Genomic DNA, 26,297 nt, shown 5'->3' with positions numbered 1-26,297 from the left:
CTGTTTTATAGATAAGTTCATTTATACCCTATTTTTAGATTCCACGTATATGTGATATCATATATTTGTCTTTCTCTGACTTCACTCAATATGACAGTCTCTAGATCCCTTTATGTTACTGCAAATGTCATTATTTCATTCTTTTTATGATTAAGTAATATTTCATATGAATCACATCTTCTTTATCCATTCCTCTGTCAATGGACATTTAAGTTGCTTCCATATCCTTGCTATTGTAAATAATGCTGCAATAAACATTAGGGTGAATGTATCTTTCTGAATTATGGTTTTCTCCATATATATACCCAAGAGAGGGATTGCTGGATGGTATGGTAGCTCTAATTTTATTGTTTTAAGGAACCTCCATACTGTTCTCTATAGTGACTGCACCAATTTATGTTCCTACCAACAGTGAAGGAGGGTTCCCTTTTCTCCACACTCTTTCCAGCATTTACTGTTTGTAGTTATTTTTTTTAATAAATGTATTCTTTTTTATAATTATTTTACTTATTTATTTTTGGTTGTGCTGTGTCTTTGTTGCTGGAGGTGGATTTCCTCTAGTTATGGCATGTGGGGGCTGCTCTTTATTGCTGTGGAGCACAGTCTCTAGGTGCAGAGGCTTCAGTAGTTGCAGCTTGCAGGCTCTAGAGGGGCTTAGTATTTGTGGTGCATGGGCTTAGTTGCTGCATAGCGTATGGGATCTTCTCGGACCAGTGACAGAACTGCTGTTGCCTGCATTGCAAAGCAGACTTCGAGCCACTGAACCACCAGGGAAGCCCTATTTGTAGATTTTTTTGATGTTGGCCATTCTGAGCAGTGTGAGGTGACACCGCATTGTAGTTTTGATTTGCCTTTCTCTGATAATGGGTGAGTCAAGCACCTTTCCATGTGCTTTTTAGCTGTCTGCATGTCTTCTTTGGAAAAATATATATTTAGATCTTCTGCCTATTTTTTGATTGGATTGTCTGTTTTTTGATATTGAGCTACATGAGCTGTTTGTATATTTTTGAAGGTTAATCCCTTGTCAGTTGTTTCATTTGCAAATTTTTTCCCATTCTGAGGGTTGTCTTTTCATTTTATGAAAAGCTTTTGCTGTGCAAAAGCTTCTAAGTTTAATTAGATCCCATTTGTTTATCTTTGTTTTTATTTTCAATCTTCTAGGAGGTGGATAGAAAAAGATCCTGCTGTGATTTATGCCAGGAGTGTTCTACCTATATTTTCCTCTAAGAGTTTTGTAGTAATACACCTTACATTTAGGTCTTTAGTCCAGTTTGAGTTTATTTTTGTCTATGGTGTTAGGAAGTGTTCTAATTTCCTTCCTCTTTAATTAGATTTTTCTTCTAAAACTTTTCCCTTATGATCAACCAATCTGAATTCACTGAAACTGTGGTAAATGCTAATGATCTTCTGAACCCATATCTTAAGCACCTAAGATGAGGATAGAGTGACAAGTCACCCCAACAGCAAAGAGACAATATGTTTAAACTATGTCTCAGTTAATGAAAAACATTACATGATATATATAGTACTGTGTGATGGTACAGGGCTTCCCTGATGGCTCATATGGTAAAGAGTCTGCCTGCAATGCAGGAGACCTAGGTTCGATACCTGGGTCGGGAAGATCCTCTGGAGAATGAAATGGCAATTCACTCCAGTATTCTTGCCTGGAGAATTCCAAGGACAGAGGAGCCTGGTGGGCTACAGTCCTTGGCATCACAAAGAGTGTGACGGTATAGGTAGATTGGTATAGACCCACATCCATGATCATGTCCTGATGCTGCTATTTAATAATTTGAAAGTTTGAACAGGTTTCTGAAGATGACAGAAAAGAACAGCATAGCCCAGAGTAAACCCAAAACAAGAATAAGTATCATCTTCCCAGAAAGGCTCACCTTAATGATCTGTCCATCACACATTCTATAGAAGGGCACTTGCAATCGTAGCTGTCATGAATCATTCCGAAGTTATGGCCCATTTCATGGGCCATGGTTCCTGCAACTTGAAGTACATCATGACTGTGATCCTGAGGATAAGAATAGAGAGACAGATCCTCTGGTTTGCAAACTGAATTATCATTCAGGAAATAATTAAATATTTTTACTGTAGCCACGTGAAGTAGAGAGTCTGATTTTAGCTTCAGCCTCCTTTCCTTGTCAACATGGTCTACTGGAGAAGGAAATGACAAACCACTTGAATATTCTTGCCTTGAGAACCCCATGAACAGTATGAAAAAGTGAAAGATATGATGCCAGAAGATGAGCCCCCCACCTCATCTTCTGTAGGTTTCCAATATGCTACAGGGGAAGAGCAGAGAAATAGCTCCAGAAAGAGTGAAGAGGCTGGGCCAAAGCAGAAATGCATCATGCATTTGTGCAGATGCAGTTGTGCATGCATCTGGTGCTGAAAGTGAAGTCCAATGCTGTAAAAAACAACATTATGTAGGAGCCCGGAATGCTGGGTCCATGAATCAAGATAAACTGGAAGTGGTCAAACAGGAGATGACAGAGTGAACATCAACATTTTAGGAATCAGTGAACTAAATTGTACTGGAATAAGCGAGTTTAATTCAGATGATCAGTATATCTACTACTGTGGGTGAGAATCCTTTAGAAGAATGGAGTAGCCTTCACAGTCAACAAAAGAGTCCGAAATGCAGTACTTGGGTTAAGTCTCAAAAATGACAGAATGATCTCAGTTCGTTTCCAAGGCAAACCATTCAACACCACAGTAATCCAAGTCTATGCCCCTAATGCCAAAGAAGCTGAAGTCGAACAGTTCTGTGAAGACCTACAAGACCTTTTAGAACTAACACCAAAAAAAGATGTCTTTTTCATCATAGGTGATTGGAATCAAAAGTAGGAAGTCAAGAAATACCTGGAGTAACAGGTAAGTTTGGCCTTGAAGTACAAAATGAAGCAAAGTGTGTGTGTGTGTGTGTGTGTGTGTGTGAGTTGCTCAGTCATGTCTGACTCTGCAACCCCACGGACTGTAGCCTGCCAGCCTCCTCTGTCCAAGGGATTCTCCAGGCAAGAATACTGGAATGGATTGCCATTTCCTTCTCCAAAATGAAGCAGAGCAAAGGCTAAAAGAGTTTTGCCAAGAGAATGCACTGGTCATAGAATACCCTCTGCCAACAACACAAGAGATGACTCTACACATGGACTTCATCAGATGGTGGAATACAAAAATCAGATTGATTACATTCTTTGCAGACAAAGATGGAGAGGCTCTGCACAATCAGCAGAAATGGGACCTGGAGCTGACTGTGACACAGATCATGAGCTCCTTATTGCAAAATTCAGACTTAAGTTGAAGAAAGTAGGGAAAACCATTAAGCCATTCAGATATGACCTAAATCAAATTCCGTATGATTATACAGTTGATATGACAAATAGATTCAAGGGATTAGAACTGATAGAGTGCCTGAAGATCTATGGACAGGGGTTCATAACACTGTACAGGAGGCAGTGATCAAAACCATCCCGAAGAAAAAGAAATTCAAGAAGCAAAATGGTTGCCTGAGGAGGCCTTACAAATAGCTGAAAAAAGAAGAGAAGTGAAAGGCAAAGGAGAAAGGGAAAGATATATCCAAATGAAGGCTGAGTTCCAGAGAATAGCAAGGAGAGATAATAAAGCCTTCTTAAGTGACCAATGCAAGGAAATAGAGGAAAAATAGAGGGAAGCCTGGCGTGCTGCAGTCCTTGGGATTGCAAAGAGTCAGACACAACTGAGTGACTGAACAGCAGCAACGACAAAGGTAAAACAGATTAGCAGAGATGTATGACAGATCCCAGCAACCATTACAAAGAAAAATCAATAAAAAGCTAATAATGGAGGTAAATGAAATTCGTTTTTGAATACTCAATTCTAAAAAGGCAGAAAAAGTAGAAGAGATGGTATAGGAAACATCTAGCAAGATGACAGATTTTAGTTGAACAATACTAGTAACGTATTACATATAAATTACTTAAGCATACAATGTAAAATACAGATTGTCAGACTAGGTTAAAAAAACCCAGGTGGACACTATCTAGCAATAATCTTCTTTAAGTGGAATGAAGTCCATATGTTAAAAATTAAAAGAAGGAAAACATTGTATCAAGTAAACCGTCCACAAAGTATTATACTCATATTGGATAAAGTAGACTTTACAACAGGAATAATTCAGGAAAAAGAGAAACATAATATGATAAATGGATCAAATCAAAATTGACCTGAACATCTAAATAATACATGAGTCCAAAAATAAACAAAAATGAAGATTAGAAAAATTTTTAACTTAATAAAAATGAAAACACACATATCCAAATATCTCGGATGCAGCTAAAGCAGTGCATAGTAAGAAATTAATAGCATTAAATGATCATATTTGAAAAGAAGAAAAGTCTCGAGTTCATGATTTAAAATTCTTCCTTACTTAACTAAAAAAAGAACAAATTAAATACACAGAAAGCAAGAAAAAATCAATAGTCAAGACAAGAACTGAAATCAATGAAATAGAAACCAGGAAAGCTAAAACTGTTTCTCTGAGATCAATAAAATTGATATACCCTAGCCAAACTGATCATGGGGAAACCCTCCCCCCATCCACACACACACAAGTCACTAATATCATGAATGACAGAGGGGAAATCACTATAAAGTCTATATATATTAAAAAGATAGTAAGGGAATATCATCAACAAATTTATGCCAACTTAAATGAAATGGACAACTTTCCTTGAAACACAAACTACCATGGCTTACTTAAGAAGAGATAAATAACCTGAATAGCTCTATATCTATTGAAGAATTGATTGCATGCTTAAAAACCTTGCCACAAAAAATATCGGGCCCGAATGGTTTTACTGGTGAATTGTACTGAACATTTTACTATGTTACAGTACTGATTTGGGGCTTCCCTGGTGGCTCAGTGGTAAAGAATCTGCCTGCAAATTCAGGAGACATAAGAGATGTAGGTTTGATCCCTGGGTCGGGAACATCCCCTGGAGGAGGAAATGGCAACCCTCTCCATTATTCTTGCCTGGGAAATCCCATGAACAAAGAAGCCTGGCAGGCTATAGTTTATGGTGTGGCAAAAGAGTCAGACACGACTTAGCGACTAAACAACAACAATACTGATTTTACTCAAATATTCCAGAAAAAAATAAACTGATTTTATTCAAATATTCCAGAAAGTTGAAAATTGCACATCATTGTATATGGTCAAGTTTATACTGATATTTGCCCTAAGAGTAAAACCTGAAAAATACATATTATAGGAAAAGACAACTACAGACTAATATCCCTTCTGAATATAGACGCAAAAATCCTCATGATATGTTAACATGTTGAATTTAACAATGTATACAAGATTTAATACATTTTGACCATGCTGGGTTTATGGTGAATGTGCAAGATTGAGTCAATATTTGAAATTCAATCAATATTATTTCCCACATCAACAGATTAAAGGAGAAAAACAATATTTTCTCCATAGATTCAGCACAACAGCCCTTGACAGACTTGAACTGTAGAACCAACAATTTTATCTTTAAACAAACCTTAATGATGCCAGCAGAAAAATCAGGAGAGCACATTGTAGACATGTAGGCAAGGCCCACAGTTGTTCCAGAAAATGCTACTGTCCTGTGAAGAAGAAAGAAATTGATACAAATTATTATTCTAATTGGGCTTCCCAGGTGGGGCTAGTGGTAAATAATTTGACTGCCAATACAGGATACATAAGAGACTCTGATTCCTGGGTGGGAAAGATTCCCTGGAGGAGGAAATGGCAACCAACTCCTGTATTCTTGCCTGGAGAATCCCAGGAACAGAGAATTCCAATGGGCTATGGTCCATGAGGTTGCAAAAAGTCCGACACAACTGAAACAACTTAGCAGGCACTCATGATTCTAATAATAGACATTTTTTTCTATAGACAATTCCTCTAGAATGCTGATTAGCAGAGAAATTCATGACACTTTTTTTTATATAATGGTTGTCATACCATCTAAATGAGGCATCTGGATGTAATCACTGTTAATATTTTTGCTTTATAAATATAAATTAAATTATAAATGTATATATATGTGAAATTTTTTTTCATTTTAATTTATATTTTCATCATATATTTTTATATATGTTTACTTTGATTTTCTTTTAGCACTGCTATGGCTGTAGCTGGATTTGGAATTTGGGCCCATTCTGAAAGCTTTTGTATTATTGAAGTACTTATGCAATTGAAATATCTGTCCTGTTTAAGAGATATTTTAACTACTTGCATTTGTTCACATAGATGATATATTTGGTCTTTAGTCATTTTAATTTCTTTTCTAAAATTTTATTCCATTTTGTTTTCCTCTCAATTTGTAATTATTCCACGTGCTTTTTTGTTTATTACCATTGCACTATCTGTTCAAGATGGTCACTCTGGTCTATCTCTAGAAATTTGTGAAGTATTCATTGTTTTTTAAATTCCCTTAGTAGATGCATTTACATAAAAAGTTGAACCTATATTTTCCCACTTATCAACATCGAGAATGGAGAGTGTAAATTTTGCCATAAAAAATGAGGAAAGTAGAGAACTTCCTTCCACTTTCCATTCCTTATGGAGTTATCTGTTATTTTGAAATGATGCTTTGTGTCATACATGATACTTTAAAGATTTATGGTATTTATATTCTCTTTTAAAATTATATTAGAAAGTTTTTATATTCAAGTCTACATTTTTGTGGATCTAATTCTTGCTCCTAGCTCATTTATAAAAATAAAATTCTTCTCCATTATGGAGTTCACTATTTTGCTGTCTCTTTCCAGTGGAGAGAGATCATTTGGAATCTTAGAGTCCATATTAGATTCCTACCTGATGATGCCCAGGTATAGGTGTATTTTGTTAATTTGTCAGAGAAATGGTAAGACTTTCAATTTACACATGCTAGCACAGTTATTTCCTCTACTGTTATCTTTTTAGTCCTTTCATCCTGTTTATTCTGGTCTATTCAGGAAATCTACTCTTGATATCGTATTACCATGCCTTATTTGTACAATCTGTCATCCTGGCCATGATTTATATCTCTCTACCTTAGTTATTTCACAACGCTAGACTCTACTACAATTTGAGCTTGGTCCTGGAGCCTGTCTAGTAAAAGTTTAATTCTCATATTGTTATGTTTGTAGCTCAGTCATTAAGTTTAATTTCGATACTGCTATTGTGTTAGTAGTTTCAAAAAATGATGTCTTGTGCTGAGTCCTTGAGTCTGGAACTCATCTTTCCAAACTAAGAAACTGTGGTGGCTATCCTTCAAAGATAACCCCAATGAACCAGCTTTGCTGTATTCATATCCTGTGTAACTGCTGTTGTTGTTCAGTCGCTAAGTAGTATCCAACTCTTTGCGACTCTATGTACCGTAGCCCACCAGGCTCCTCTGTTCTTGGGATTTTCCAGGCAAGAATACTGGAGTTGGTTGCCATTTCCTCCTCCAGGGGATCATCCCAACCCAGGGATCAAAACTGCGTCTCCTGCATTGGCAGGCAGATTCTTTACTGCTGAGACACCAGGGAAGCTCCCATTGTCTAAACTCTGTCTTTCTGTTCTGTTATAGACCAAATAACAATAAAAAAATGCTTCTGATGAATCATTGCTCCCATATAGCTTCTCTCTCTTTAAATAAAAAAGAAAAGACCATATGCAATGTAAGATCCAAAAGAATATTTTTTAAACTTTTAGCACCCTATGTGTAAATCTGTAATGCTTTGAGATACCAAGACTTTGAAAGATGTCTATGCCAAATACCACAGAATGTAAAAAGGGGGGAAATCTATACATACGTGAGTAGCTGAGCAACATCATGGTGCTTTCTCTTCAGGAGGACACCTGTCCTCCATTTAGAAAAATTTTCTAAAGTGAGGCTTGCATTGGAAGATATATCTATCTTATCCTTGTCATTCCAGACCTCCATCCCAATTAAGGCCACGTAAGTATTGAGCTTTTTATAAAGCTGTTAAAAAAGAAAAAAACGGCAAAGCAGCGATTCATAATGGTGCTATTATCTTATAATATTTTCTATGTACTCCAGATTTTCAAACATATTTACAGCTACACTGTAAAAACCTTATTTCCAAACATACTTGTGTAATGGAAGTTACCATCTCTTTTGGCAGACACTAGAATCCCCAATTGTAGGCAAGACAGACACTCTTAGTTCAGGTCTATAAACTCCTTTTTTTTGTGACAAAGCGTCTGTTGAAACAAACTTTTCCTGCTTGCAACCTCAAGAAATATTATAATATCCTGCTAGTAGTTCATGACTATGACTTCACTATAAATGTATTTCCTCAATTGCTATGTAACTTTCTCAGAGACATAATTTTTCAAAATTAACAAGCTTGGCTATATTTAAAATGGATAACCAACAAGGACCTACTGTATAGCATAGAGAACTCTGTTCCAGTGTTATGTAGCAGCCTGAATGGGAGAGGAGTTTGGAAGAGGATGGATACATATATATGTATGGCTGAGTCCCTTCACTGTCCACCTGAAACTATTACAGTATTGTTCATTGGTTATACTTAAATACAAAATAAAAAGTTTTAAAAAAATCTTGCTACGGAAAATAAATAAAATTTTAAAGAGAATTAGCAAGCTTGACTAGGTGCTGATTTGAACATCAGAAAAGGAAAAGGCTACATGGAAAACTCCTGCATATATGAGTTACAATAAAGTAAGGGACCTCTGCTATCGAACAGATTGAACCAAAGAATCTGCAGCACATATAGGATACCTTTAGAAATAACCAGTCAAGCTTATGAGACAATACACTTAATTTACAGATTAAAAACTTATATTGCTACTATAGTTTGTAAAAATGCAGTGTTGGTCAAAGAGTACAAACTTCCAGTTATAAGATAAGTAAGTTCTGGGGATCTAATGTATGATATGGGGATTACAGTTAATGATACTGTATTCTATGCTTCAAAATTGCAAAAAGGGTAGATCTCTAAATTTTCTCATCATAAAAAAAAAAAACAACTGATGGAATCATGTGACATGATGGAGGTATTAGCCAACATATCAGGTTAGCCAAACTTATCATTTTGCAATATATAAGTATACCAAATCAACATATTGAATGCCTTAAATCTGTCCAATATAATATGTCAAATATATCTCAGTAAAGCTGGGGAAAATTGCAGTTAAGACCTTCTCTTGGGGAAACTTCCTCCTAAGAAATTTGAGAAGACATTTTTTTAAAAAAGAAAACAAGAAAAGTGTTGAGGTATGCAGTTATCATCAAAAGGGAAGTAAAAATCTAACCAGATTAAAATATTGCTTTGTTTTCCAACTTTCTTATTTCTCTCTTCCTTTTTTTCACCCACCTGACAAAACTTCAGCTGTGGTTAAAACAAACTGTCCTTTCTGTTTCTCCTCCATCAAGCTCTGATTTCAGACAGGGGAAAGCAAATGATGGTGACCGCTTTCACTCAGAAGACATGACTACTAACCTCAAGTGGTCTGAACCACCCTCTAGCAAACCTACTGTATTTCCAAAGTCCATTCATTCTCACAGCCTTCTGCACATGCCTCTTTCTTAAACATTCTGGCACTTTCTTTCAAGTCCTCACTTTGAGCAGATTCATTGAAGAGTACAGATGCAACCAGAAGAGAATTTTCACAAGCTCCACCCATCCACCCACACTGGTCTACACCTGTTCAAACAACCTGCACTTCCCCTTCTTCACTGTATGAATGACAGGACTGTGAGCCCAAGGCCAACTTCCTCACTTATGCACTGGACCTGCCATCTCACCACATATCAAAGAGATTCCGCTAGCAATTCTTCCGTCTTCTTTGCATTGTCAATGTTTAGCCTTCTGCGCAGTGATTCTCATCAGAATCAAAAGGATGCCTCATTGTGGCGGGGGGAATTTCTCTTTGTGATTTTTCCTCCTTTGAGTTGTGTCCCATTTCTCTGCTCCCATTTATAGCAAAAACTTCCAGAAAAAAAAAAAAATCTGTACTTGCTGTTTCTAAGTTCACTGTCTCTGGACGCCCTAAAATCATTATTTTTACAGTCTGTTGCTTCATCCAGGAGACCAATAATTTCTCCTTTGTTAAATCCAATGGCAAATTCCCGGTTCTCAGAAGCATCTCACATTATTGAGTATGTCTTTCTTTGATAGATGTTTGTTTCAAGTAGCTGCCACAACCACAACGTTTCCTTTTCTTTTCTTTACTGTCTATCCTTGGTCTCACCTCCACTCTCACCTCCTCCCCGCTTACTCCTCCTCAAAGAAGTATTTCAAGGATATATTTTTGTGTCCTTTCCCTGCTTACCTACACCCATTTCCCTGGTGATTTTACAAATATTTTCTGTAAAGGTCCAGATAGAAAATATTTTAGGCTTTGAGGCCACATGGTCTTGGCTGCAATTACTCACTACCTTTGGTATTGTAGCAGGAAAGCAACCATAGACAATGTAAACAAATAGACATGACTATGTTTGAATAAAACTTTATTTTATAAAGAGGCAACAGGCCACAGGTGGTCCACATGCCACAGTTTGCTGACCCATCTTATGCCACCTATGTGTGCTACACATATAGCTAATTCACACTATTGTAGAAACTAACACAGCATTGTAAAGCAATTAGAATCCAAATAAAAAATAAATTAAAAATAAATAAATAATGACCAAGTTTAAAAAAAGGTATAGATTTATATCTCCATCCAGACCTTGCCCTGAACTCCAATCTTGTGCCTTCAGGATTTCCTTCCACCTAGAAGTCTTTGTGCAAAAAGATACCTCAAAGTTGATGTGTCCAAAATGGAAAGCCTAATCTCTTCTCTGAAAGTTTCCTATTGTCCCCCCACCATTGCTTCACATTCTTGAAGTTGTCAGGTCAAAACCCTTGATGTCACCTGACTTCTCTTTTTTTTTATGCTTCTTATATCCCATCCACCTTATAAACTCAAGTCACTCTATCTAGAGATCAGACCTTTTCAATAGGTCACCCATCACTGGTTTCTCTCAAGTCACCACCATCTCTTAGCCTGAATTATGACACAGTTCCCCTACCTGGCCTCGTCTCTGCTCTTGCACTCCTTCAGTTTATCTTCAACAGAACAGCCAAAGTCATCTTTTAAAAACACACACCTAAACATGTCACATCTCAGTTCAGGCTTTCTAATGTCTTCCTCACTCATTAAGAATAACAAAGTCCTAAAGAGGTGGACAGGGAGGCCTGGCATGCTGTGATTCATGGGGTCGCAGAGTCAGACACGACTGAGAGACTGACTGAACTGAACTGAACTGAAATACCATCTGTGATCACTTATCTGTGGAATCTAAAATATAACATAAACGAACTTATGCATGAAACAGAAACAAACTCTCAGACATAGAGAACCGACTTGTATTTGCCCAGGGGGAGAGGGTGGCGTGGGGGAATGGATTAGGAGTTTGAGATTAGATGATGCAAGCTATTATTCATAGGACGGATAAACAACAAGGTCCTACTGTATAGCACAGGGAACTATACTCAGTATAAACCATACATACTTTGAAATGGTTTATCCTGTGATAAACCATAATGAAAAAGAATATTAAAAAATGTACATAAATGTATAACTGAATCACTTTGCTGTACAGCAGAAATTAATACAACATTGTAAATCAACTATGTTTTAATTTAAAAAAAAAATAGCAAAGTCCTCACACAGGCTCACTAGGGCCTTCAAGTTTGGGTCACCACTATCTTTCGATGTCATCTCCTTCTCTTGGCCCTGGCCTTCCACTTACTCTTCAAGCAAGGCAATCTAGGTTCTGCACTCAGGTCATTTGCTCTTCCTAGGGTTAGATCTGTTTCCTTCCTACAAGTCTCTGCTCAAATATTACCCTACTAGAGATGACTTCCCTATTTAACACAGCACCCAAGATATGTCGTCTCAGGACTTCACTGGTGGTTCTCTGGTAAAGAAACCATCTTCCAATGCAGGGTGATTGGAGTTTGATCCCTGATCAGGGAACTAAGATCCCACATACTGCAGGGCAACTAAGCCCTCACACTATAACCAGAGGGCCCATGCATTGCAACTAGAGCCGTGTGCATGCCACAACGGAGAAACTGAGTGCTGCAATAAAGAATTAACATAGCCAAAAAAGAAGAAAAAAACCAAAAACCCACCAAACCACAATGCATACTTCTAAATCTTTCTCTTCCTTTCTCTCTCTCTCTTTTAAAACTGTTTTATTATTCCTTATAGCACATATCATCATCTTACACACTCTTTATTTGACTTGTTTGCCTCTTTGAACAATAATGCCAACTTCCTGAAGGGAAGAATAATGCCTTGAAGAAAGAGATATTTGTCAGTTTTGTTCACCTTTTTATTTCTATAATCTAGAAAAATACTTGGCACAAAGTAAGTGCTCAATAAACATGGCCACTTCTTGAGGTCTCTTAAGAGGAGTCAGCATACTCTTTGTGGTGAGAAAATGAGATATGACCTTAGTTACTGAGTCAACCTTCATTTCATTTCTATTGTTACAGTATTTGCAGGACCACAGGTGACTCGGCCATCTCAACTAAGTAGGCTAATCATATGTTCAACTAACAAGGTTTGAATAGAAGGGATATAAAAATAATTTTAATGGAAATTAGATGATAAAGTCATGTTTAAAGAACTGAATCAACAGTTGTACAATGAAAATAGGCTGGGATATCTAACCAATCTAAGATTAAATCTTCTCTCCATTGTTTTCAATCTTTGTGATTTTAGTCAAGTTATTTTGTGTCTTAGAAGCTAATTCCTTAGCTATAAATTAGGTTTAATGATATGTTAGGGTTGTTCAAGGTTTAAATGAGATAATGTATTGAAAGTTGCTTATTGTACCAGAATTTGGCTTATCTCATTGGTTGGTTAGTTGGTTTTTCCATTTGGTTTTCTATTGGGATTTGTATGTCAGCATTTTCTTACTGGGCTTTAGAAAAACGAAGACCATGAAACAAAACCATCTTCTAAATCTTGATGAACCTGAGAATAATGTGGCAAGTAGGTGAGATACTTCTCTATCATGTAATATTAATATTCAATGAAGTAGCCAAAGTCACGGTCACTTTTCAAGAGACAGTCAGCCATCTTCTTAGAAGTACTGGTTTTTCTTCCCTGTCTCATGAGACGACCAATGACACTACCTAGCAAACTGTTAAAACTACACTTAATAAAATATATCATACCATGTTGATGTAATTGACCATCTCAAATACCGCCTTTCTTATTTCCTCTTGATCTTGATTGTACTTTTTAAACTAAAAAACAGCACAGACAAAATATAGACATTGATAGAAATGAATGTAATTAGAAGATTAAAAATAGCAATTTCACTAATTTTACTTATTATAATTAATGATCAATTATAAAAGTTGACACTTAAACATTAAAAACAAAACACTTCCTTATTTCTCTAGCTAAATGAAAGCACTTTAGAAGATGATGTTTCATCCCATAAAGTACTAGCTCAGTGTAAAACTCTAAGGAACTATTCCTGAAGTATTTTCAGATAAATACCATGGCTTCCTAAACTGCGTAGAACTAATGCAAGGAAGAGTTTATTCATTTAAGGAAATATGAGCAGTAAATGAATTTAGTATAATAAGAAGGGTCAAAGCTTTATATAATAAGTATACATATAAAACTTTATATAATAAGAGGTCAAAACTTTATATAATAAGATAGGTCAAAAATGAATTAACTTACTCATATTATCATAAGTTTTCCTTTGTGATCACATATGTGGAATTCAGATTTAGGATAATCAATATATTAAAATGCATTCAAAACTGTAACCAAAGCTCCATGTGTTATGTAACTAAATGAAAAGTTCTTTACAGAGTTTTCTATGAGTCCTTGTCTTCTTTTGTTTGTCATGAACATTTTTCCAAGTTAAGAATCTAGCCCTTTATCAGTCACACATGCTACAAATGATTTTTCTCAGTTTGTGGTCCTAATTCTTTTATAGGCTGGTTTTGCCAAAGGAATAGTTTTAATTTTCACTTTGGATTCTGGCTTTTAGGTCAGGCATCTGCAAACTAAGAACCCAATCTGGCCCATGACATGCTTTTGTAAATAAAGCTTTATTTCAAAATTTTTTTAAAAAAGATTAACAATGAATATTACCAAAAAGTGCCTTTTTCAGAAAATTCTATTAGCTTTTTAAAAAATTTATCACTCCCTGATAAGCGTAAACATAATTGACCAATGATTTAACTACTTAACATAAAGCAAGTGACTAAAGAATTTAATTAGAAAATAAGTTTGGAGCTCTTGAGCCAATAAAAAGAAGCATTACAGTGCAAAAAGATCAGTTTATGCATATTATGTTAGATACTCATTCCTTAAAAAGTAAAATCATATCAGCCTAAATGCATGTCAAATTTCTAAATTTATAAAAAAGAATAGTTCATATTCATTATTTTAAGAACATATCCATTATTTAATATCTTGCATAATAATCTTATTCAGTATAGCATTTTAAAAGACTAATTTATCTGATATAATTACCTCACCATGGTCCAGGACCAAATAATATTCTACATATTTCTTTTTCTCCCAAGCCTTCTGGTCTTTGGATGTCTGTAAAAAACATAAAAAGGAAAATTACTAAGGCAAAGTCTCTCTCTGCAAGAATCATTCTTAAATTTGAAATCTGTAATCTAATAACAGCTGGTTGGTGTCTGGGAAGGAAGGAAGACAATACTACCATTTCGACTCTAACTAACCACCAGAATCATCTTATAGACTAGACTTAGAATGTCAGAGGTAGAAGAGACACTGGTGATCTTTTAGTCTGGGCCCTTCATTTTTACCAGAGAGTAAAGGATTGCATAGCTAATTAATCAGTTCAGTTCAGTCACTCAGTCGTGTCCGACTCTGTGATCCCATGGACTGCAGCATGCCAGGCTTCCCTGTCCATCACCAACTCCAAGAGCTTGCTCAAACTCATGTCCATCAAGCCAGTGATGCCATCCAACCATCTCATCCTCTGTCGTTCCCTTCTCTTCCCACCTTAAATCTTTCCCAGCATCAAGGTCTTTGCAAATGAGTCTGTTCTTCCCATCAGGTGGCCAAAGTATTGGAGCTTCAACTAGAGCATCAGTCCTTCCAATGAATATTCAGGACTGATTTTCTTGAGGATGGACTGGTGGGATCTCCTTGCACTCCAAGGGACTCTCAAGAATCTTCTCCAATACCATAGTTCAAAAGCATCGATTCTTTGGCACTCCGTTTTCTTTACAGTCAAACTCTCACATCTATACATGACTCTTGGAAAAACCATAACTTTGACTAGATGGAATTTTGTTGGTAAAGTAATGTCTCTACTTTTTAATATGCTGTCTAGGTTGGTTATAGCTTTTATTCCAAGGAGCAAACGTCTTTTAATTTCATGGCTGCAATCACCATCTGTAGTGATTTTGCAGCCCAAGAAAATAAAGTCTGTCACTGTTTCCAGTGTTTCACCATCTATTTGCCATGAAGTGATGGGACCAGATGCCATGGTCTTAATTTTCCGAATGTTGAGTTTTAAGCCAACTTTTTCACTCTTCTCTTTCACTTTCATCAAGAGGTTTTTTAGTTCTTCTTCACTTTCTGCCATAATGGTGGTGTCATCTGCATATCTGAGGTTATCGAGATTTCTCCCAGCAACCTTGATTCCAGCTTGTGCTTCTTCCAGCCCAGCGTTTCTCGTGATGTATTCTGAATATAAGTTAAATAAACAGGATGAAAATATACAGTCTTGACGTACTCTTTTTCCGATTTGGAACCAGTCTGTTGTTCCAAGTCCAGTTCTAACTGTTGCTTCCTGACCTGCATACAGGTTTCTCAAGAGGCAGGTCAGGTGGTCTGGTATTCCCATCTCTTTCAGAATCTTTCACAGTTTATTGTGATCCATGCAGTCAAAGGCTTTGGCATAGTCAATAAAGCAGAAATAGATATTTTTCTGGGACTCTCTTGCTTTTTTGATGATCCATCAGATGTTGTCAATTTGATCTCTGGTTCCTCTGCCTTTTCTAAAACAAGCTTGAACATCTGGAAGTTTGTAGTTCACATACTGCTAAAGCCTGGCTTGAAGAATTTTGAGCATTACTTGACTAGCGTGAGTGAGATAAGTGTAATTGTGCAGTATTATGAGCATTCTTTGGAATTGGAATGAAAACTGACCTTTTCCTGTCCTGTGGCCACTGCTGAGCATTACTTGACTAGCATGAGTGAGATAAGTGTAATTGTGCAGTAGTATGAGCATTCTTTGGCATTGGAATGAAAACTGACCTTTTCCTGTCCTGTGGCCACTGCTGAGTTTTCCAGATTTGCTGGCATATTGAGTGAGCACTTTCACAGCATCATCTTTCAGGATTTGAAATAGCTCAACTGGAATTCCATCACCTCCACTAGCTTTGTTCATAGTGATGCTTCCTAAGGCCCACTTAACTTCCCATTCCAGAATGTCTGGCTTTAGGTTGGTGATCACAATATCGTGATTATCTGGGTCATGAAGATCTTTTTTGTATAGTTCTGTGAATTCTTGCCACCTCTTCTTAATATCTTCTGCTTCTGTTAGGTCCATACCATTTCTGTCCTTTATTGAGCCCATCTTTGCATGAAATGTTCTGGTTCCTCTGCTTTTTCTAAAACCAGACTTCCCTTTTGGCTCATCTGGTAACGAATCCACCTGCAATGCAGTAGACCTGGGTTGGAAAGATCCCCCAGAAAAAGGAAAGGCTACCCTGTCCAGTATTCTGGCCTGGAATATTCCATGGACTCTGTAGTCCATGGGGTCTCAAAAAGTCAGACACGACTGAGCGACTTTCACTTATCACTTATATACACACACACAATTAATTAATAAGAATGCTAAAAATAAAAAAAAAGTCTTCAGATTTTTTGAACAGTGGACTTTCTCTACTAGCCTGCCATGAAATAGACACGTTAACTTCAGCATTCTCTTTGGGTCTGATTTTGTTTTGGTTTCCTTGTATTCCTATCTCAATAAGTAGCCCCTCCTTTACCAACGGTTCAAAGCAGGAGTCACCACAGCACCTAGTCTGTCCTTTGCTTCTCAAACAGAGCTCCATCTCCTTTGTACATTCCACGCTTCCCTCATTTCAGTTTCTTTCCACAAAACAAAGCAAAAACCATGTTTCACAGTAGATTTGCTACTGACCCGAGTTCTTGAACTTTGTGTGTGCATGTGTGTGCGCGGTATGCAGTATCTTAATTCTCTGACCAGGGGTTGAACCCATGTCTTGGGAGCAAGGAGTCTTAACCACTGACCACCAGGGAAGTCCTTGAACTCTTTAATCAGTGGTAATTGATAAGAGGCAAGATACAAAATTCAGACAAGAGTTAGATGCATGAAGTACTCGTAACAGTCTGGCCTCTTTTTTTTCCAGTGAACGAAAGTGAAACTTTATTGAGGCTCCAGGACCACGGGGCTTGGGCAGGAGGCCGCCCTGCAGGCAAAGGAGAAGCTGGTGGAGGAGCTTTATTTGACCTTCTTCTTGGGGCGCAGGTTGTTGGTGTGGCCACACTTCTTCATGCGGCAGTTGCCAGCACAGGGGTGCAGGCGGGCGTAACACTTGCGGTAGATCATCTTGTCGCAGTTGTATTTCTGAGCGAGCTGGCGGAGGGAAGGCTCAATGATGCCACCTCGCAGACGAAGCACCAAGTGCAGGGTGGACTCTTTCTGGATATTGTTGTCTGACAGAGTGCGGCCATCCTCCAGCTGTTTGCCCACGAAGATCAGACGCTGCTGGTCAGGGGGGATGCCCTCCTTGTCTTGGATTTTGGCTTTGACAGTCTCAATGGTGTCACTGGGCTCGACCTCAAGGGTGATGGTTTTGCCCGTCAGGGTCTTCACAAAGATCTGCATCTCTGCATCTGCTTGGCCGCCTGGTTACAGTCTGGCTTCTTAAGGCCAAAGCTAGAGATATGCATTTGATGGTAATTAGTGCAAAGTTCCTATTTAAATAAGACATAGCACTGGATGAGGTTATCCAGGAAGGATATGTAGATAAAGCAAAGAATGGGATGCAGGATTGAGCTACGTGAGGCCTCTAATATTTAGTGGTCCAGCAGATGTGGGATAACAGTGAGAGGACCTGAGGAGGAGTACCAAAACAAAACAGTAAGATGTCATGAGAGTGAATATATTTGCACATGATTACCAAGGAATTGAGACAGAAAGACTAGGGACCTGTATCAAGCTTAACCAGGAGATCAACATTCATGGAAATTTATGGCTCAGAGTGATTCTCCTGGGCTCTTAGCTATCATAGCACTGGTACAACTTAGTGCTCAGTACACAGTCTCTCAGTCGTGTCCTTTTTGTGACCTCATGGACTGCAGCCCAACAGGCTCTTCTGTCGATTGGGGTTTTCAAGCAAGAATACTGCAGTGGTTGCCATTTTCTTCTCCAGGAGCTCTTCCCAACCCAGGGATCAAACCCATGTCTCTTGCAAGTGGATTCTTTACTGATGAACCACCTGGGAAGCCTGGTATAATTTAAACCCACAGAAAATTGAATCCAACGGAGATTCTATTTTATTCAGACCTCTTCTGTCCAGGTCTTACGGATTCTGAGAACATGTATAAGAGATGATTGGATGTGAAGTGTATCCTGAAGAAAATGAAGGTAATGATGACAAAGTTTTTTTGTATATATTTTACTGTTTCCATGCTGGCTTCATGGTGACTCAGAAGGTAAAGAATCTGCCTGAAAAGTGGGAGACCAGGGTTCATTCCCTGGGTTGGATTCATCCTCTGGTACTGACTACCCTCTCCAATATTTTTGCCTGGAGAATTCCATGGACAGAAGAGCATGGCAGGCAATAGCACATAGGGTCAAATAGAGTTGGACACAACTGAGCGACTAACACTAACACTTCCAACACAAGCCACGTTCATTTTCTTGTGTGACCAGAAGCTGAATTCTGAGTTGCAGATCCCATATTTATTTTGCTCACTGCCATATCTCCAAGACTTACAGCAGTAGTTTAAGAAAGATTTTTTGAATAAATTCATTCATGGAGACAACAGGGTATTTTATCTCAAAGCAATAATAATACTTTATCCCCTTGTTGTATGATGTAGCATTGTGAAAGTTGTCTGCTTCTAGGAGACCAGCATTATATCTATGTATCTTTTTAACCCTTGAACACAACAGATTGTTAACAATAGTCGTTGTCGTTTATTCGCTAAGTCATGCACAACTCTTTGCGACCCCATGAACTGTAGCCCACCAGGCTCTTCTGTCCACAGGATTTCCCAGGCAACAATACTGGAGTGGGTTGCCATTTCCTTCTCAAGATCCATATGTACTTATTAAATAAATAATCAACGTACAATGAGGTTTTAATGTCTCTGTAACCTACTAGTTTCAACAATGATTGTAAAGTTTCAGTCAGCTGGATTTAATAGGACTGGAACCCAGAGCAACCAGGATGAGATATATGAGAACACTGAAAATAAAAAATAAAAATATGCATACAGCCAGACTGGTAGATGAGATTGCCTTCAGATGAATTCCAGGTGCCCATATTGTGTCATTCATCCCACAGGAGCTGTTAGTCTTCTGTTCTTCAGGATCATGCTTGAAGAGTGCGTGTTCCTGTTCATCCTGGTTTGTGAGGCTTAAAGGTTCAATGAAGTACTTTTGATCTCCCTGACTGAAGTAACCCCTGAAAAACAGAAGAGTCTAAGCTTCCTAAAAATATTCCAGTTTTGAGTGTTAAAGACTTGTAGATTCTAAAAAGTGACTATCACCAAAGGATTCCAAACTCAGGGCAGTAGAATATAGTATAACATTACAGCTGAAGGCACCCTTAGAGATAACCTAAACTTGTTTTTTCTATGAGGAAACTGGACCTGTTGGGGAGAAGTGACTACTGCAGTCAGACTGCTATGTCAGAGCTGGTGCTATAATGAAATTTTGTGACCCTCAGTCCAGTGGCCTTCCAAATCCTATGCATTGTCTGCTCTAGAGGTACACTGACAATGAAAGAGACTTTGGAGTCTTAATAGCAAGGGTTGAAATTCTGGGTCTATGACTTAAAGTCATAAAACTTCAGTTTGTCCATCTACAAAATGGGAATAATAATATCTACTGAACAGTATAGTTGCAAAGGCTGAAGGAGATAAGATGCAAAGCACACAATGAATATTATCATTTTCTTCTCACTTCTCTCTGCTGAAATCCTGAGCTAGGATTCACTTAACCATTATTTAGGGAGCACCCATTTTTCACTAAACATTGGAGCAAGGGCAAAAGGTAAAAAGGAAAAGAGTCACGTTCTCTCATCTCATGGAGCTTATATTAAAATGAGGAAGATGGAAGTGAATCAAATGATCACATTGGATCTACAAATACATATAATTATATGATGTATATGTAATATATACAATTACAACAGATAATTGCTAGGAAGGAAAAGTCCAAGAACATACAGTAGTAGGGAGACTGGACTAAGTGTACATGGAATTAGAAGAGTGGATATAGATAGATAAGTTAGATGATATCAATATTTATTTATTTTGTTGATTTGACTGTGCCAGGCCTTAGTTGTGGCATGTGAGATTTTTAGTTGTGGCATGTGGGATCTAATTTACTGACCAAGGATCAAACCTGAGTGCTCTGCATTAGGAACAGGGAATCTGAGCCACTGGACCACCAGGGAAGTTCCACTTAGGTGGTTTATTGCAGTGGTCTGCATAAAAGATCATGGCAGTTTGGACTAAGATGTGGCAGCAGAGAGAGACTATAGTGAATAATCTCAGGGAATATTTAGAACATATAATCAACAGGGATCATTAAATGAATTGAAAATGTGTATTTGAAAGGCAAGAAGTCATCAAAGAACCTAGGTTTCTGGATTAGGCAAGTGGTTGGTTGACTGTAACATTCACCGAGATGGAAATCACTGGAAAAATACCACATTAGGGAGAAAATCACTTGTAGTATATTAAGACTGAGATTTCCTTGAAATCTCCAGATGTGGAGAGATATAGAGTTATGGAAGAGGAAATGAGATAATCAAGTCTGGGCCTCAGAAGAAATATCTTATTGTAGACAGATACAAAGCAAGTCATAAACATCCAGAAAGAAATGGATGTCATAGGAATGGATAGGACACACTAGAAAGAGTTTAGAGTGAAGAGAGAAGGTTTCATTCCCTAAAGTTTCTGACTCTAAAACCAGGACTCAATAACCTATATTTTGAAAACAAGCAGACAAAAAAAAAAAACTCTGCAAGCAATTCAGGGATGTAATTTATAAACTATCAAGAAACGCCACGTTTCCTTCAAATTTCAAAATTTTTGAGCGGTTAGAATTCAAACTCAACTATAGTTCAATGAATTATATTTGAAATTCTTTAGGTTATTCACACATATCATCATCATCGTCATCATCATCATCACAGGAACATACAAACCATCATGAAGCCTTCCTTACCTTAGACCTCTACATGTGCTGATGCTAGCATCAGAAACTTTTTCATTAATGATGTATCCTTGGTAATAACAGTTATCCTAGGAAAAAAGGGAAAAGGGGGTTGACAAAGCACGAGTGTGCATGTATTTTAGACCGGCAACTAAATTTGAATTTGAAATCTTGAAATGGGATGAAAAATGTTTTCAAACCATTTTATGCTAAACAGTAGTCAATTAGAGCTGTAAAAAAAAAAAAAAAATTTAACCAGCCTTCTGTGGATAAAATTTTCATCATTTAGTTGATGATCCCAAATGCCTAAGAGGCATTAACTATACCTTGTTGCAAATTTTATTGTGGCAAAAGAAGAATGCCAGGGATGAATAGAGTCTGGGAAAAAACCAACTCATATATGTAAGTTTAAAACTTGAGTCCCTGAAATACCAGACATTCATTCTTTCCCTGGATAATTGTTCATTAAATTTTCTTAACACCATCAAGCTCTTTCCAATGAATGGATTATTCAGATCGTGTTGTTATTTCTTGATTTATCCAAAGAGTGCCACTAGGCAAACTGGATTAATATTAATATAACAACTCTGTCTCCACTCGAAGCAAAATGCTCAACCTTAATGCTTCTTCATGTGGATGTCCATCAGTCAACTTCACCTTTCTACTTTGGGACAGGCACCTTGCTGGCCTACGTAAACCTCTGCATTGCTATGGAAGAGAATTCTTGAAGACCTTTCTCAGAAAAGATGCCAAAGATAAAACACCCCTTGTACCTCTTCATCCTGTCTTCTCTGAATAAGAGTCCAAAGTGGAAATTATTTAGGGAAAGCACAGAATTCTACAATTCTAATATTGAGGATATAGGGTTGAGTTTGAGAGACTAAATGACACTGACAGGTGACTGGCACTAAGTGAAAACACCAGATGCACGTAATTCTTTATTTTTCTAATGAAAACAAGAAGCTCCTTCTGCCTACTCTCCTATAAGGAATGCTTGAAGGCTGGAAAGGGTTACCAAGGTGGTAAAGGAATGGGTTACCAAGGTGGTAAAGGAATGGGTTTGTTCAAACTGCAAAAATGTTGGACGATCTATTAAGAATTGCTACTGCTTCTGTTTTGTAAGTTCATCTGAATCATTTTTATTTAGATTCCACAAAGTGATATCATATGATATGTATCTTTGTCTGCCTTACTTCACTTTGTATGATAATCTCTAGGTCCATCCATATACTGCAATTAGCATAATTTCATTCTTTTAATGGTTGAGTAATATTCCATTATATATATGTACCACATCTTATACATACTACTATATATAATAATAATCAACTATAGCACAGGGAACTCTACTTAATAATCTGTAACAACCTATATGTGAAAAGAATCTGAAAAACAACAGATACATGTATATGTATGACTGAATCACTTTTGTTATACACCTGAAAGTTGCCGTACAACTTTACAATGTTCTAAATCAACTCTACTCCAATAAAAATTTTTTTAAAATAATGAATTATTACAGCTGAAAAAAGCAACATTGCTAAAACACCATTTCACTTTCACTAATTGTCTGGCAAAGACACTGCCTCTGGGTATGTGGGTCACACCCCCAATTAACAGTGAATCTAGGATATTCTGTTTTACCATGATCTGTGGGCTCGTGGTGACTGCCTTTCCACTGGAATTATAATATGTTTCTGTGTAGCCTGGTGCAAGGAGATTCCTGGGGGAGAAAAAGAAATGTCATGTTTATTCATGCTAACTGCGAAGTCCAGTGATTCAACTGAGAGATTTTCCTGGATGTGGTGAGCTTTTCCTCCTAGTCCCCCAAGACGAATTCAACATGGAAGAGGTCCTTAAACTGGAGGGAGTGAGAAGGACAGGGAAATTCCTGAGTAGTGTGCAAAAATGTCTGTTTCCTCATCAAACTTTGCATGCTTGTCAGAGGAGCGATTAGAGGAAGAAATAGAACTGAAATGGGCAAGGTTGGATAAAAATGATGACTGATAAAATGACTGAAAAGAGCAAGGCTCGCCCACCCCCAGCTTCGGACGACTGCCTTTTTCACCCAGTCCTTGTCAGCTACCGATCGCAGCAGTGGAAAGTGTATTGAAAATGGACTTGCACTTGGCAGTTAGGGACCTTTCAGCATTTTCACTGAGCTTCTTAAAATTCTTTCAATGACTCACCAGCAAATAGGAGTCTGAATATTTTTTTAAAGAGGCAGGGCAAGGAGAAAAGGGAGTAACTAATAGAGGAGATCAATCCTGGGTGTTCATTGGAAGGACTGATGCTAAAGCTGAAACTCCAATACTTTGGCCACCTCATGCAACGAGCTGACTCACTGGAAAAGACTCTGATGCTGGGAGGGATTGGGGGCGGGAGGAGAAGGGGATGACAGAGAATGAGATGGCTGGATGGCATCACCGACTTGATGGACATGGGTTTGAGTGAATTCCGGGAGTTGGTGATGGACAGGGAGGCCTGGCGTGCTGTGGTTCATGGGGTCACTAAGAGTCGGACACGACTGAGCGACTGAACTGAACTGAACTGAATATGTATTAGATGCTGTCTCTATCCTAGCCGCTGAAATAGATACAATATGCGTAATGTTTAATCATTTCAACAGTCAAACAAGATAAATATTACCTTCCTTATATTTCAGATGAGATTAAATAGTGACAAAGAATCTATCCAGGTCTGCCTGAATTCAAAGTCTGTACAATTTCCGTTGCATCAAACTATTTCCATACTGTAGTCAGTTGTGACTTTTTGTAAAAGGTAATAGTCTATTTGAGGGGGGGAAAGCATCTTGTTGTCCCTATATAGAACAGTTAAGGAATTAATAAAGCTTGAAGGAGTAGGACTAGGAAAAACTACTCTGGAAATAGTGTAGACATAGGATGATCAAGATCTGGATGGAAGCTGAGGCAGTGAATTTTGAAAAGCAATGTTGAATTTAGATGAACTGACTGAAGGCACCGAGACAATGGAGTGTTTGAGAAGATGGAAGGTTGGTGGATGTGGGTAGAAAGCAAACTGGTGTTACAATTAGGGGACCCCAATTTTAATTTTACCACTGACTTGAATTTTGGCTCTAGAATTTAACACATATATGTCTTTTTTCTAATAAAAATACTTGCAAATTGTTTTCATAGCTAATCTTTCAGTGTTAAAATAATGCAATAATGCATGGGAAGATTTAAAACTCTATGCTATTTCATAGAAGTTGCTAAAATATATGTCTGCTTGCATTGCGTTTTATGACTCCAACTATCAGAACGCTAGTCAACTGTGGTTTTACTCAATTTGTCTCTACTACTTCAGTAGGAACAAATATTCAAGGAACCCATTGGGTCAATTGAGAATAAAAGCTGAATATCCAAGATTTCCAGGAGCCCCTAACTAGTAACAGACTAAATTAGCACACTTTCCATATGCTAACTGGTTGTTGGCAAGGATAACATCAGAAATAAAGGCACTTACTTGTTTTTTTTCAAGTAAAGCACTGCCATTTTTCCATTAACCGTCATTTCATACTTCAATTCAGTTTCAAAATTTTCCTGCAAAAATACACAAACATTTATTGGCAAATAAATACATACACATATTCATTTGGCTATGTTCATCACTAGAAACAATGCCTGCCTTTTTTCCCCAGTAATGGCTGTAATCCCAAATGTCTACTTCTGTCACTTTTAACAAAGCAAACGACTGCCAATTGAATAGACAAATTATCTGAGATCTTTATGCCAAGCCATCTATCCATCCATCCAGTTGCTCATTCTACAAAGACTGAGTGCAAGTTACATGCCAGACACCGTTTAATTCTGGGAATGGGCTTCTAAGCAGAAAAAAGTGTTACCTACTATCAGAAAACTTATAGCCTTGTGAAAAGGACACAGCAAAAGTGAGTTGCCTGTGATAAGGGGCATAAATATGGAAGTAGGGTAGGATGTCTGATATCTTAAGGGTAGGAAAGGCTTTCCTGAGGAAATAATGAAAGCTAAGATATGAATTGAACAGGTGATGCAGCATGGGGAAGTGGTTTGAGAAGAAAAACTAGTGTGCACACAGACCCAAAGACCTGCAAGCCTCTCACTAACGTCTTTTCTTGATAGTGCTGTGTCTTTGTTGCTGTGCACGCTTTCTCTAGTTGTGGTGAGTGAGGGCTACTCTTCATTGCGGTGCACAAGATTCTCATTGGGGTGATTTCTCTTGTTGAGGAGCATGGGCTCTGTGGCACCCAGGCGTCAGTAGTTGCAGCCCAAGGGCTCTGGAGAATGGGATCAGTAGTTGTGGTGCATGTGGCATGTGGAACCATCCCAACCAGGGATAGAACCCCTATTTCCTGCATTGGTAGGCAGATTCTTATTACTGTACCACCAAGAAAGTCCTCACTAATGTGGTCTATAGGTCTTCTCAAGGCTAAGTGGAGGGCAGAATATGGGAAAAATAACACAAATTTGTACCTGAAGGCAGGAAGAGGTCATCGGGAAGAAAATACAGTCTCGGGTGTTCAGAAAGAGAAGACAATGTCACTTCTAGTACACTGTGTAGAAAAAAACTATTTTAAGTTTAGATTTGTATATACAGGAGGAGACAGGTCTCCATCGAAAGATTTTAAAAAGATGTTATCAAGTACTGAATTCTTACTTTGTTCTATAAAGCAAGGTTATAAACCATGGTGGCACATAATCTCTACCAATTCTCTGGGAAGTGCCAGGACATTGTTATTATTAAAGAGATCCAATATGGCAGACCAAATGTGATGGAGCACCACTTATGAGCTGAGTGCTGTTTCCACTGCTGTGCTGCACT

General features: G+C 37.8%; 1 protein-coding gene and 1 pseudogene across 2 annotated transcripts in view; both read right to left on the bottom strand.

Annotated features, from left to right (window-relative positions):
- Window positions 1-26,297, bottom strand: part of ADAM28 (ADAM metallopeptidase domain 28) — a 78,034-nt gene that overhangs the window by 39,111 nt on the left and 12,626 nt on the right. The window contains exons 2-11 of one of the 2 annotated variants that reach the window (XM_055427239.2): window positions 25,949-26,028; window positions 24,963-25,039; window positions 23,121-23,199; window positions 21,489-21,565; window positions 19,527-19,716; window positions 14,543-14,614; window positions 13,219-13,290; window positions 7,810-7,979; window positions 5,544-5,628; window positions 1,893-2,023 (exon numbers count right to left, since the gene is read on the bottom strand). In XM_055427239.2, the coding sequence (XP_055283214.1) occupies window positions 1,893-2,023; window positions 5,544-5,628; window positions 7,810-7,979; window positions 13,219-13,290; window positions 14,543-14,614; window positions 19,527-19,716; window positions 21,489-21,565; window positions 23,121-23,199; window positions 24,963-25,039; window positions 25,949-25,969 (974 nt within the window). In that variant the 5' untranslated portion in view covers window positions 25,970-26,028. The remainder of the gene's footprint in view (window positions 1-1,892; window positions 2,024-5,543; window positions 5,629-7,809; window positions 7,980-13,218; window positions 13,291-14,542; window positions 14,615-19,526; window positions 19,717-21,488; window positions 21,566-23,120; window positions 23,200-24,962; window positions 25,040-25,948; window positions 26,029-26,297) is intronic. The other variant, XM_055427238.2, reaches the window with a different exon arrangement.
- LOC129556906 (ubiquitin-ribosomal protein eL40 fusion protein pseudogene) lies at window positions 17,477-17,929 on the bottom strand (annotated as a pseudogene).

This window comes from Moschus berezovskii, chromosome 7 (genome assembly GCF_049115385.1).
Source record: "Moschus berezovskii isolate FMDL1 chromosome 7, NW_MosBer_1.0, whole genome shotgun sequence".
NCBI classification, from domain to species: Eukaryota; Metazoa; Chordata; class Mammalia; order Artiodactyla; family Moschidae; genus Moschus; species Moschus berezovskii.
Note: the sequence above shows the minus strand (reverse complement) of the source record. Positions and strands in the feature narration are given on the sequence as shown.